The sequence below is a fragment of the Orcinus orca genome, chromosome 11 (genome assembly GCF_937001465.1).
Source record: "Orcinus orca chromosome 11, mOrcOrc1.1, whole genome shotgun sequence".
In the NCBI taxonomy this organism is placed as follows: Eukaryota; Metazoa; Chordata; class Mammalia; order Artiodactyla; family Delphinidae; genus Orcinus; species Orcinus orca.
In genome coordinates this window covers 102,226,330-102,236,911 of record NC_064569.1, presented here as the reverse complement: position 1 = coordinate 102,236,911, position 10,582 = coordinate 102,226,330, and the positions used below count along the sequence as shown (strand labels likewise).

The 10,582-nt window shown below is 63.8% G+C and overlaps 1 protein-coding gene across 2 annotated transcripts; it reads right to left on the bottom strand.

Annotated features, from left to right (window-relative positions):
* Positions 1-1,946: 1,946 nt before the first annotated feature.
* CRELD2 (cysteine rich with EGF like domains 2) lies at positions 1,947-10,428 on the bottom strand. 2 transcript variants are annotated; one of them, XM_033405323.2, is made up of 10 exons: positions 10,147-10,428; positions 9,745-9,827; positions 9,096-9,206; positions 8,712-8,803; positions 7,895-8,071; positions 6,178-6,273; positions 5,145-5,273; positions 4,037-4,132; positions 3,467-3,613; positions 1,947-2,225 (listed from the first exon to the last, which is right to left on the bottom strand). In XM_033405323.2, exons 1-10 carry the CDS (start codon positions 10,267-10,269, stop codon positions 2,176-2,178), a joined length of 1,104 nt encoding a protein of 367 aa, XP_033261214.1. In that variant the 5' UTR covers positions 10,270-10,428; the 3' UTR covers positions 1,947-2,175. The 2 variants fall into 2 exon arrangements, with proteins under 2 accessions (XP_033261214.1, XP_004279650.1); XM_004279602.4 differs by having other exon boundaries at positions 5,145-5,228; positions 10,147-10,427.
* Positions 10,429-10,582: the final 154 nt, after the last annotated feature.

The following is a 10,582-nucleotide window of genomic DNA, read 5'->3' as shown; positions in this document are numbered from 1 at the left end:
AGGCTCTGGGGGGGGGACCGTGCATGGCGCTTTCAAGGAACCAGCTCAGCCTGACTTGCGCTGCCCTAGTGGGGCAGGGGCAGGGTTGGGGGGCCTGAGCGGGGGTCCCAGAGCAGAACGACGTGAGGGCCAAGGGAGCCCCCTGGGCTGTGGCCTCATCCCTCTTCAAGCCACCCAGGGCCAATAGTGCCCAATGGTGGAGGTGGTCTACCAGCAGGAAGGCAGCGTAGGGGCCGGGCAGGGGACCCCTCGGGCCCCATGGGTCAGCGTAGTGGTCGCAGGGGAGCCAGCCGCAGGGCTCAGGCCGGGGCCAGCTTTCGAGTGTCCAAAGCAGCGGGGCCCACCCCCTCCCCACTGCCAAGTGACTCTCCGGCCCCCTCAGGACACCTACTGATGCCACCTGTAGGGGGCAGGGGGCAATGGCACCCACAGAGCTCCGGTGGGGGGAGGGCAGCCACCCAGGTGACCCCACCGTGTGTGGGGGGACAGTGCCACCCAGGGACCGTGCGCTCGGTCCCAGGGCCTGCAGTGAGGACGGGGCCCATCCGGTTCCAGCTGGAGAGGGGGTCAGTTCCCCAGTGCAGTCACGAGGCCCCACCCGCGGGATGGCTTCGGCACCTGAGCCTGGGCCCCGCGTGCAGGACCTGAGCCGGGCAGGGACCACCCGCCCTGGCCTGGAGCTGCCCCCGCCCCCAGCTGACAGGGAAGGCTTCCCCTCTCTCCACCTCCTGGGAGCCTTCTAGCCGCGCCTCCCTGAGGCGCCCCAGGCCAGAAGCCTCCCTCTTCTCGTCCACCCACTGGTCAGCACCTCCACCGCACCTGGCCACACCCACCTGACATCCATCCGCAGGGCCCCAGCCCACACGGCTTCCTGGAAGCCCCCAAACTGCAGGCTCCCCAGGGACCCCCGTCCCCTCATCTCCGCCTGGCCCCTCGCTGCCCTCCACACGCAGCCGTCACCCCCATCACCCCCGCTGGTGGCCGCGCCCTCCCATGTGCCCTGCCCCTCAGCCTGCACCGCCATGTCCATCTCCGAGAGGACTGTGGCAGCTTGACGACTGGCCATCCCCCAGTGTGGACCCCCCAGGCCTGGACCAGACGACAGCAGCCTGCAACCCGTGCTGCTCGTTGGCCTTGCTGAGCCCACTGGACTCCACGCCCCCTCTAGGGATTCGGGCCCCCCCCCCCCCAGGCCTGGCACTGGAAGCTCCACCTCTGCCATGGCAGAGACGAGAGACCGGGGAGAGCCCGAGGTGCACCGGGGTGGGGCCAGCGCCTGCGGCCCTTGGGTTCTGTGGTCGCCCCTTCCCAGCAGGGACCCCTGGGGCAGAGTCCCACCTGCAGGTGCCCTGTCCCAGTGCCCAGGTGAGAGGGCCCAGCTCGGGCTCGGAGAGCACAGGTGCAGCACGGGGACAGGTGGATGGCCACTGGCGCCAGGACAGTGGGAGACATTTACAGGGATGACGTGAGGCCTGGCTGGGGCGGGGGGACAGGAGGCCAGAGGGGCTGGGGGAGCATGAGCGAGGGGAGTGGGTGGGGTGGTGGCCACTGGGCATTCACTGGGGGGCAGCCCTGGGGGGCTGGAGCGGAAGCCGTGGTCTGACCGCCACACAGACTGGTGGGAACGGGCTGGGCTGGGCTGCGGGGGGTCCATGCAGCCTTCTTCCCACGTGACGACCTGGCCCTGGGGCTCACGACTGACTTTTTCTCCAGCTTAGCCCCCAGGGTCCCTGGCAACACTCTAGCGGCCCAAAGGTGGGGTCCTGAAACTCACCCAGTTAAGGTTCTGATGGTGCTTGCAAGCCTGGGGGGTGGTGGCAGGAGCCCCTTGGGGACAGCCTGGCTGTGCTGCCTCAAAAACCCCCGCAGGCCTGGGGACTCCAGCAGGACGGGGCAAACTCCGTTCTAAAGGTCCACACGCTTCCAAGGAGACAAACGCACACCTGTTGTCTGCCCAGCTACCTTCAGTGGCCAATTTTATTATAAAGAACGGTATCAAAATATACAAATCTGTTTAAGAACAACCAAGAAATGCAGCTTTAAGGGTCAAATAAGCATCAGCCCTTTCAATGAAAGCAGCTTCCCCTGGAGCGACGGTGTGACACGAAGGGCCACGTCCAGGACGACAGTCTGAATAATTTAAAGGGCGGGTGTGACTTCTGACGTGGATGCACATCATAAATCTTCACGGGACGGCGGCTGTGTTGGGCTTGCTTCCGTGACTTCTGTCAGAAAACAAACAGATCGGTCCGTAAAATCCTAGCACGAAAGGTCCTGAGGACGCGGCCACGAGGCGGGCGCTGGGGCGTGGTAACGCGTGGACACGCTGCCCATGGCCGTGGGGTGGCGCCAGGCTCCCTCTGGATGCAGCAGCCCCAAGCACCCCACGGCTGGGGTGTCCCGACGGCACCCCAGAGCCGCCACACCACTGGGGGAGAGACGGGCGATGGGAGCCGATGGGGTGCCCCCAGAACCAGCTGGGACGAGACAACAGCCTGCGTGACGTGTGGGGACAGACGGTGCGTGGCTGCGGCCCCTCCGCGGCCCTCGCTGACCGTCAGGCCCCTCGGCTCCTACAGGGCGTCTACGTGTGGATTAGCTTCTCTTTATCCTGCCGGGACCCAGGCAGCTTCTGGAACCTCCCAAGTCTTACTGCTTTGGGAAAACTCTGAGCCATTGTCTTTTTTAACGTGGCTTCTTTCCCGTTCTCCGTGTTGTTCTAGAACTTGTATGAGATGACTGTGGGAAGAACTGTGTCCCCCCAAAAGACAGGTTGGCATCCTAATCCCCGGTGCCTGTGAACGTGACCCTACTTGGAAATAGAGTCCCTGCAGGTGAGCAGGTTAAGAACTCACTGGGGTGGGCCCTGACCCAATGGCTGGTGTCCCTGTAAGTAGAGGGAACTTCGGACACAGGCTCCAGGGAGAAGGCCATGCGACAAACAGGCAGAGGCTGGAGGGACGCAGCTGCCAGCCCAGGAACGCAAAGAGTGACAGCCACCAGAGCCAGAAGAGGCAGGAAGGATGCTCCCCGACAGGCTTCAGGGGGAGGCAGCCCTGCCGACACCTTGATCTCAGACATCCAGCCCCCAGGACTGGGAGACAACGCGCCTCTGGGGTTGAAGCCGCCGGGTCTGTGGCGCTTTGAAACGGCTCCCAGGAGCCCCCGTGGAGCCGTCTGCCCCTCCCGCCGCCTCCCTGCACGTCTGTCTCAGGCGGACCCGGGGCCTGCTCAGCTGGCGGCCCGTCTGCTGACCTTCCTTTGCGTCTCCCTCCGTCCATACAAGAGGGAGTCCCCCGGGGCTTCGTCCCCGTAGAGGACTTTACGCTCTTGCCTTCCAGGAACCCGGCTCCCATCATCCCAGGGCCACTTTTTGTGTAAATTTCTTAACTTGGGGACAGGTGGCAGCGCACCGAGGCCCCGCGGCCGAGAGCAGAGGGTGGCCGTGGGGTGAGCGGTCACTCACCGGCCCCCACCGGCCCCGTCTGCACACAGATGTCCTCGGCCTCCTCGAAGCCCTCGGGGCACACGCAGACGAAGCTCCCGGGTGTGTTGTAGCAGTTTTCGTTCCTCCTCAGACAGGGCTTCTCCGCCAGCGAGCACTCGTCAATGTCTAAATAAACACATTCCACTGACCAGGTGACTTCGTTCAGCAAACATGCACACCGGGGATCGAGGGATGCACACGTCATGATTCCCTCACACACAGAAAGCGCAGAGACGGAACCATCCCATTAGAGAAAGGAGACAGAGGGGAGGATTTAACAGGAGCCCCAGAGCCAGGCCGTCGGGGGCGGGAAGAAGAGACGGTCCAGGCAAACGTGAGGGCGGGAGCCCGGTGGTTCTCCAGCCGGATTCCAGCCGGGCTCGACTGTCGAGGTGGACGCCCAGACGGAGCCTGCAGGCCCTTGCTCGGCCCCCACCCCCATGGGCGCGTGAGAATCAGCGTCTGCAGCCCAGGGTCCCGTCCCCACCAGCGCGCATGGCCTCTGGGAAGGTTCCCGCCCCCGAGTTGAACGCAGATGCGCCCGCTGACCTGCGCACTGGCCGCTCTCTTTCGAGTAGCCGGGGAGGCACTCTTTACACTGTCCAGGACCCTTCCCTGTGCAGCCCACGCAGGTGGAATCACATTCTGGAAACAAGAGGGGAGGAGATGACGACATGAGACCCCCATCCTGTGGGCAAAGTGTGACCTGAAACCACACACGAGATGGTGGAGGCTCTGCGGCCGGGAGAGCCCAGTGTCCCCATCCTGGGGGCGTTGGGGAGCAGACAGCGTGCGCTTGAGGCAAAGTGCGCACTAGCTGCGATTGACTGATTGACCATTGGTCCTTTGTTGCTGAGGGACCTCGGTGCAGGCCGGGCTGCGGGAGCAGCAGTCATGGGGCCCCTCCATGACCTCTGTCACGGGAAGGATGGGGGGCAGTGTCTTCTCTCAAACAAAACCCGCCTCCAGCTGTGACACTGCTAGGAGCTTGGTGCCAACAATGGCAGAGAACGTGTGATGCTTTGGGGGCGTCTCATTGAAGCTGTGTGTCCACAAACATGGGGACAGGACGGCATGGCCGCGGACACGGTGAGGGGGCACGCAGGGGGGAAGGCGAGGAATCGGCACCACCTTTCAACCTTTTGGGGGCTGGGTGGCCCTAAAATCCACATTCCCTTGAACTGACGAACTCGGAAACTCATCCAAAGAAAATAATGAAGAATGTAAAAAGCTTTACCTACAGGGGTCTTCAAAGTTTGTAACTGTGGGAAACCGTGTATGACAAATATTCAATGATACAGATTGTTGAAGAAACTGTGAAATAACAGCGTGCTCCAAAATAATTACCACTATGTACAGAAATGTGACGTGCAAAGGCGGTCACGGTACCGTTGAATGAAAAACAGACAGGTAGCAAGGCGCCGCTCAGACCAGCGCTGCTTCGACCGGCCTGCCAGGGGCCCTCCCCAGGGACTGGATGCTGGTCAACTCTTTTCAACTTATCTGAATTCTCTGATTCTTCTTCAGGAAACATCTATCACTTGTGTTGCCACCTTCAGTGTTTTAAGTAGGCAGAGCATACAGGGGTCCTGCGGACACACCACAAGCATCTCGGGGGAAGGAGTGCTGCAGCGGGCAGGCCGGGCGGCGCGCTCACCCTGGCACACGAACGAGCCGTTGAGGTTCTCGCAATACTGCTGCTCCTCGCAGGGGGCCGGCTCTGCTGCACATTCGTCCACATCTGGAGAGGACGGCACAGCTGTGGGCGGCAGCCGCGCCCCGACCGCTGGCCAGAGGGACCGCCGTGGGGGACACACGGTCAGTCATCCTCGGGGCCTCCGTGTGCAGGTGGGACCAGCGGCTGACCCGTGAGTGCTTCCCCGGGGCCTCGGTGAAGCTCCAAGGCGGGGCCGGGGGGGGGGGGGCACCCTCCCCGTCCAATGTGGGACGTGAGGCCCCCGACCTGCCTGCAGCTGAGCAGCTGTGAGAACGAGACCAAAACCGAGGCCCTGGCGGGAGGCCGGCAGCCTGGCGGCCACCCACCCCCAACCCACCACCCCCAACCCACCACCCCCGCCAGCACCTGGGCCTGCGTGCACTCGGGCAGGGCCGAGATGCTGGCGGCCGGGCTGTAGGGCTGCAGCTCGAGGAGAAGACACCCCGGGAACAGGCGGGGCCCCAGCTGGCTGGGCACGGTGGACAGGGAGAGCCACGCGCCACGGCTAGGGCCTCCAGACCGAGGGGCCGTGCAGAGTCCACCACAGTCAGAGGCTGCCCACGCCCTGCAGTGTCCACTTGCCGGCCGGAGCCCCCCACCCCACGTCTGTCTCTTTTATGAAACCAGGGCCCGAGAACACACGATTGGGCCTAAGTCCCAGGCTTCCCTCCTGGGCCCTGAGCCAACAGGACCACCGGGGCCACCTGATGGCAAGGACGGGGGACAGGGGCCACCTTCCCAGCCCAGAGTCCAGGCCACAGAGGGTTCATGTACAGCAACCAGCCCACAGGCAGGCAAGCCCAGCCTCCACGCCGTGGCTGTTACAATACAGCCTGGAACGTCGGAGGCCACTTCCCCACGAGTCAGAGGGGGCAGGGGGCAGGAGTGGGGTGTCCTGAGGGTAGCTGGGGGCTGCGCAGACGCCACGAGAGAGTAGGGGGAAGGGGTGGGGGAGGGCAGCCGCCAGCCTCACCTACGCAGGTGTCGTCCTCCCGCGCCCAGCCCACTTCGCACTGGCCGCAGTCTCTGTTGGTAGGGCCTGTGCACGTCTTGCAGGACTCGTCACAGGCTGGAAGGCAGAGGTGGGATGGCCATCAGTACGTGGGGATCCCGTCTCAGGAGTGAACTCGATGCAAAGGGCGTTTCGGAAATTAGGAGCTGACATTCATAGGGTGAAAACAAAAACCGCAAACCAGCAAAAAATCCCAGTGGAGCAAGATACGTTCAACGACAGAGAAACTCGTGTGATTCACAACATCCCTGAACTTAACGAGAGAAGAGAACACACGGGGATTTCCACGCCCAGAGGTGATAAAATTCTCAGCAAACGAGGACTCCAGAGGAATTGCTCGTAACCTGGCAGAGGTAGCCTCCCAAATGCTGGAGCCCACACCCAGCTGGGTGTGTGCATGCCGCCCGCCAACACGCGTGGACTGGAAAGGCCTGGGGGTAGGAATCGGAGAGGCTGGCCTCCCAGGCACCCAGCACATTCTCCACGGGGATGCCCAAGGGAGCGCAGCCTCACCGCCAACCCTGACGGGAGAATTCAACACGACTGCTGACGCCCAAAAGGTCTTCCTGTACATCAGTGACAACCAACGAGAAAACACATCGAGACAGGGTGCGCCTCATGGCTTCCTCCCTGGACTTACACATCTACACCCCGTCAGAGGACGCCATCCTGGGCTGACGCAGCCTCACGAGCAGGGCATGGGCCTCCCCAACCAGAAGGGAGAAGCATGCCCATCACAGCCGAGAAGGCTCCACCCGTGCAACCCGACGGCCCATCTCAGAATTCACGGGGGCGCCCAGAACGACAACCAGGGCACCTCTGAAGACCCAGGTGGGAGAGCCCACCTTACCCGACACCAGGGTGACCAAGACGGCGCGTCCTCTACACGGGGACCTGGGGCCAGGAGGTCACACTGCGTGGCCTCCGCTGTCCCGGTTCTCACCTGGGCCACCTCCCCACCCTGCTGGTGCCCTGACGTGGCCAGACTCGGCCTGCCTCTGCTCACTCCGAGACCCTAAGCCTGAGTGACAGCGGGGACACCAGCCTCTGATCCCCGAGTTGCGCCCAAGGACACCCGAGCCTCCTGCTGGGACAGCCGCGGGGAGAGCAAGCTTGGGCCAGACACCCCAGGTGCAGGTCCGGGGCCCCGGGACCAGCGTGGACGTCACACAGCTGGAGGTGCCACACTGTCCACCCTCCGAGCCCTTCTCCAGAAGGACATCGCGGGTAAGCAACTCACACGTCCACCCTCCGAGCCCTTCTCCAGAAGGACATCGCGGGTAAGCAACTCACACGTCCACCCTCCGAGCCCTTCTCCAGAAGGACATCGCGGGTAAGCAACTCACACGTCCACCCTCCGAGCCCTTCTCCAGAAGGACATCGCGGGTAAGCAACTCACACGTCCACCCTCCGAGCCCTTCTCCAGAAGGACATCGCGGGTAAGCAACTCACACGTCCACCCTCCGAGCCCTTCTCCAGAAGGACATCGCGGGTAAGCAACTCACACGTCCCTCCTGGAGCTTGTTTGGAGACAGGAAGCGAGACCATTCCTGGCTGCTGGTCCTGTCATGTCCCTTCTTACGTCGTACAAGGGCCCACGCCTTCCCCCTCAGCTCCCAGAAGCCTGGGTCAGCGGTCACCGGGTCCCCCTCCCATCTACACAGGCAGCTCTGGGTACCTGAGCAGATGCTGTGCGTCTCATTCCTCAGTGAGTTGAAGTAGCCGTCCATGCAGTCGGCGCACAGCGGTCCCCGGTACCCCAGGTGGCACTGGCACGACCCGTCGCCCTGTCTGCTGCCATCTCCGCTGCAGTGACCGTTCCCGCTGCAAGGCCGCTCGGACCCGCCCTGGCACGCTGCGGGGACCCCGAGCCCGCTCAGAGCGCACCCCTCGCTTCAGCCCTTCTGTCTGGGAGCAGGAGCCCCGCGCTGGCAGCTCTCTGCGTCCCGCTTCAGCCCTTCTGTCTGGGAGCGCAGGAGCCCCACGCTGGCGAGGGGTCTGCAGGACGCGTCAGCTCGCCTCACGCGGGACACGGGGCCAAGGATGGGACAGTGAGGGCCCGTGCTGTGACGCCACACCGGCGGGACAGGCAGGGGCAGCCTCGGCCAGGGTGGGGCCTGAGCGCCGGCATCATGCCCCTTGCCCAGTTGATCCACGTGAACATTCTGGTGACGCCTGGGCGGCGGCCATGGCTTCACTCAGTCTCTTCACCCCCGGAGGCTGGACGCCCCTGGCCCCGGCCTCTCACACGGGCTTCGCTGCTTATGGACACCTCCCCGCACCCAGAGGGCGGCACCCAGGTGGGCGACCAGGGGTCTGTGGAGCCCTGAATTAGGAGCATACTTGGGACCAGACACCCAGAGGCGAAGATCGCTGCAGCTGGGAGGAGGCTGCACAGGGCCCACGTTCCCACCCGAGCTCCTGCCCAGCCGGGAATCACGACAGGGCTAACCGGAAACACACAGGACGCTCACGAGTCCCCGCAGAAAACTCACCCAGGCAGTCTGGCCCGTAAGTTCCTGGAGCACAACAAACTTTCAGTGTTTCCACACAAAACCATTCAAATAAGTCAGGATACTTCTTCTTCCTGAGGATTTTTAAGAGTGTTCAGTAAATCTCACGCGGCAGATTTCCTCAAAACAGAAACACAGTTGAACATGTAACGTGCTTCTGAGGATCGTGGGATCTGGGAGACGAGGGTCTGGGCGCCAAAAGACTCTTCCAGCTGACACCCTCGTCTGGATGGTCGCACTTTGGTGATAAAGGATGGGAACACGGGTACGGAAGAAACCCCTACTATTTTTGTAGCTTTTTAAACCTGACATCATTTCAAAAGCCAGGAGTCGCTGGCACTGGTCCCCGGGGACGCAGGCACTCACAGCCGCAGCCACCAGGTCTCCAGGAGCCCCTCGTGCTCCTCCAGCAGCTGGTTGCACTCGAAGTCGCTGGTCCCACACAGGCCCTCCATGATCTCCAGCAGGCGGACCTCGCTGAAACACAAGGCTGTCAGCACGGCGAGGCCGGGGCAAGGGGCACCTCAGTGGTCAGCGTCCACTCCCCAGGGATGTCCCGAGGCCCCACCTGCGGCCAGGCCACGACTACAGTGGCGCTTCAGTGGAAAAAGACCCTCAGCAAACACCCAACCGGGGCCGGGGGTAGTCAGTGCCAGGCAGAGAACTAAACATGGAGGGTGGGGCTGGTCAGGGAGGCCTGTCCGTCCTCACGGTGGGACTTCGGGTGTGGGGTGTGCCAGGGGAAGCCCTGCAATGGGGCCGGAGGAGGCCGGGGCTCGGGGTGGGGGGGCAGGAGGGATCTACGCCACCTATGTTTTTAAGAAACCACCGTGTCTGCCGAGTGGAGGGCGAGTGGGACAAGTGTGCGAGCCAAAAGGCCAGCCAGGAGCCAGCGTGCCAGCCCCGGGCAAGGACAGGTGACAAGCCCCAAGAGACGCCCTGTGTCTGTCAACGCTCCCAGGAACACGTCAGGCACCAAAGGCAGGCGCTGGGCCAGTAAGAGCAGGGCGCCCACCTGAATTCATACTTGGACAGCGTCTTTTCCTCCCAAGCCGTGTTTCCACCACCAAAGTTCTTCTTTGCTGTGTCCACCATTCCCTGCGGGGAGATGGCCGCACAGAGCTCAGCACTGCTGCCTCACCCCGTCCATGGTGGGGTGACCGGTCTATGGTGGGGTGACCACAGTTCATGGTGGGGTGACCCAGTCCATGGTGGAATGACCCCAGATCCATGGTGGGATGGCCCAGTCCATGGTGGGGCAACCCTGGGTCCCTGGTGTGGTGACCACAGTTCACGGAGGGGGTAACCCCAGTAGATGGCGGGACAGCCCTAGTCCATGGTGGGGTGACCCTGGTCCACGGCGGGGCGACCCCGGCCAGACCCCTGGCCTCGTGTCCCCGCGGGGTGATCGGCCCACCTGGTTGAACTTGTCCACCAGCTCCCGGCATCGCTTGCAGGGCGTCGGCTTCTTGGTGGCCTCGCCGGGCGACAGCAGCGTCAGAAGCAGCAGCCCCAGCACGGCCGGGGCCGGCGGGCGCATGGCTGGCCGACGTGGACAGCGCTGCGGAACGCGGCCGCACGGGCACTGGCCGAGGTCCAGCGGGAACCGGCCGCGCGCTCCGGCCTCCGGCCGCCCACCGGCTCCGAAGAGCCGGCGGTTCCCGGGGCTACTTGACGGCGCCGGCCGGGGCCCCGCCCCGCGCCAGCCCTTCCATCGCTATTGGTCGGCTGGGCCCACCCCGTCCCCATGTGGCCCAATCCGGGCTCGCCACGAGAGGCGACCAATAGGAAGGCCCCGGGTCAGCGTCCCGCCGGGAAGGTTGGGCACAGGGGGCGTGGAGACCCGAGCCCAC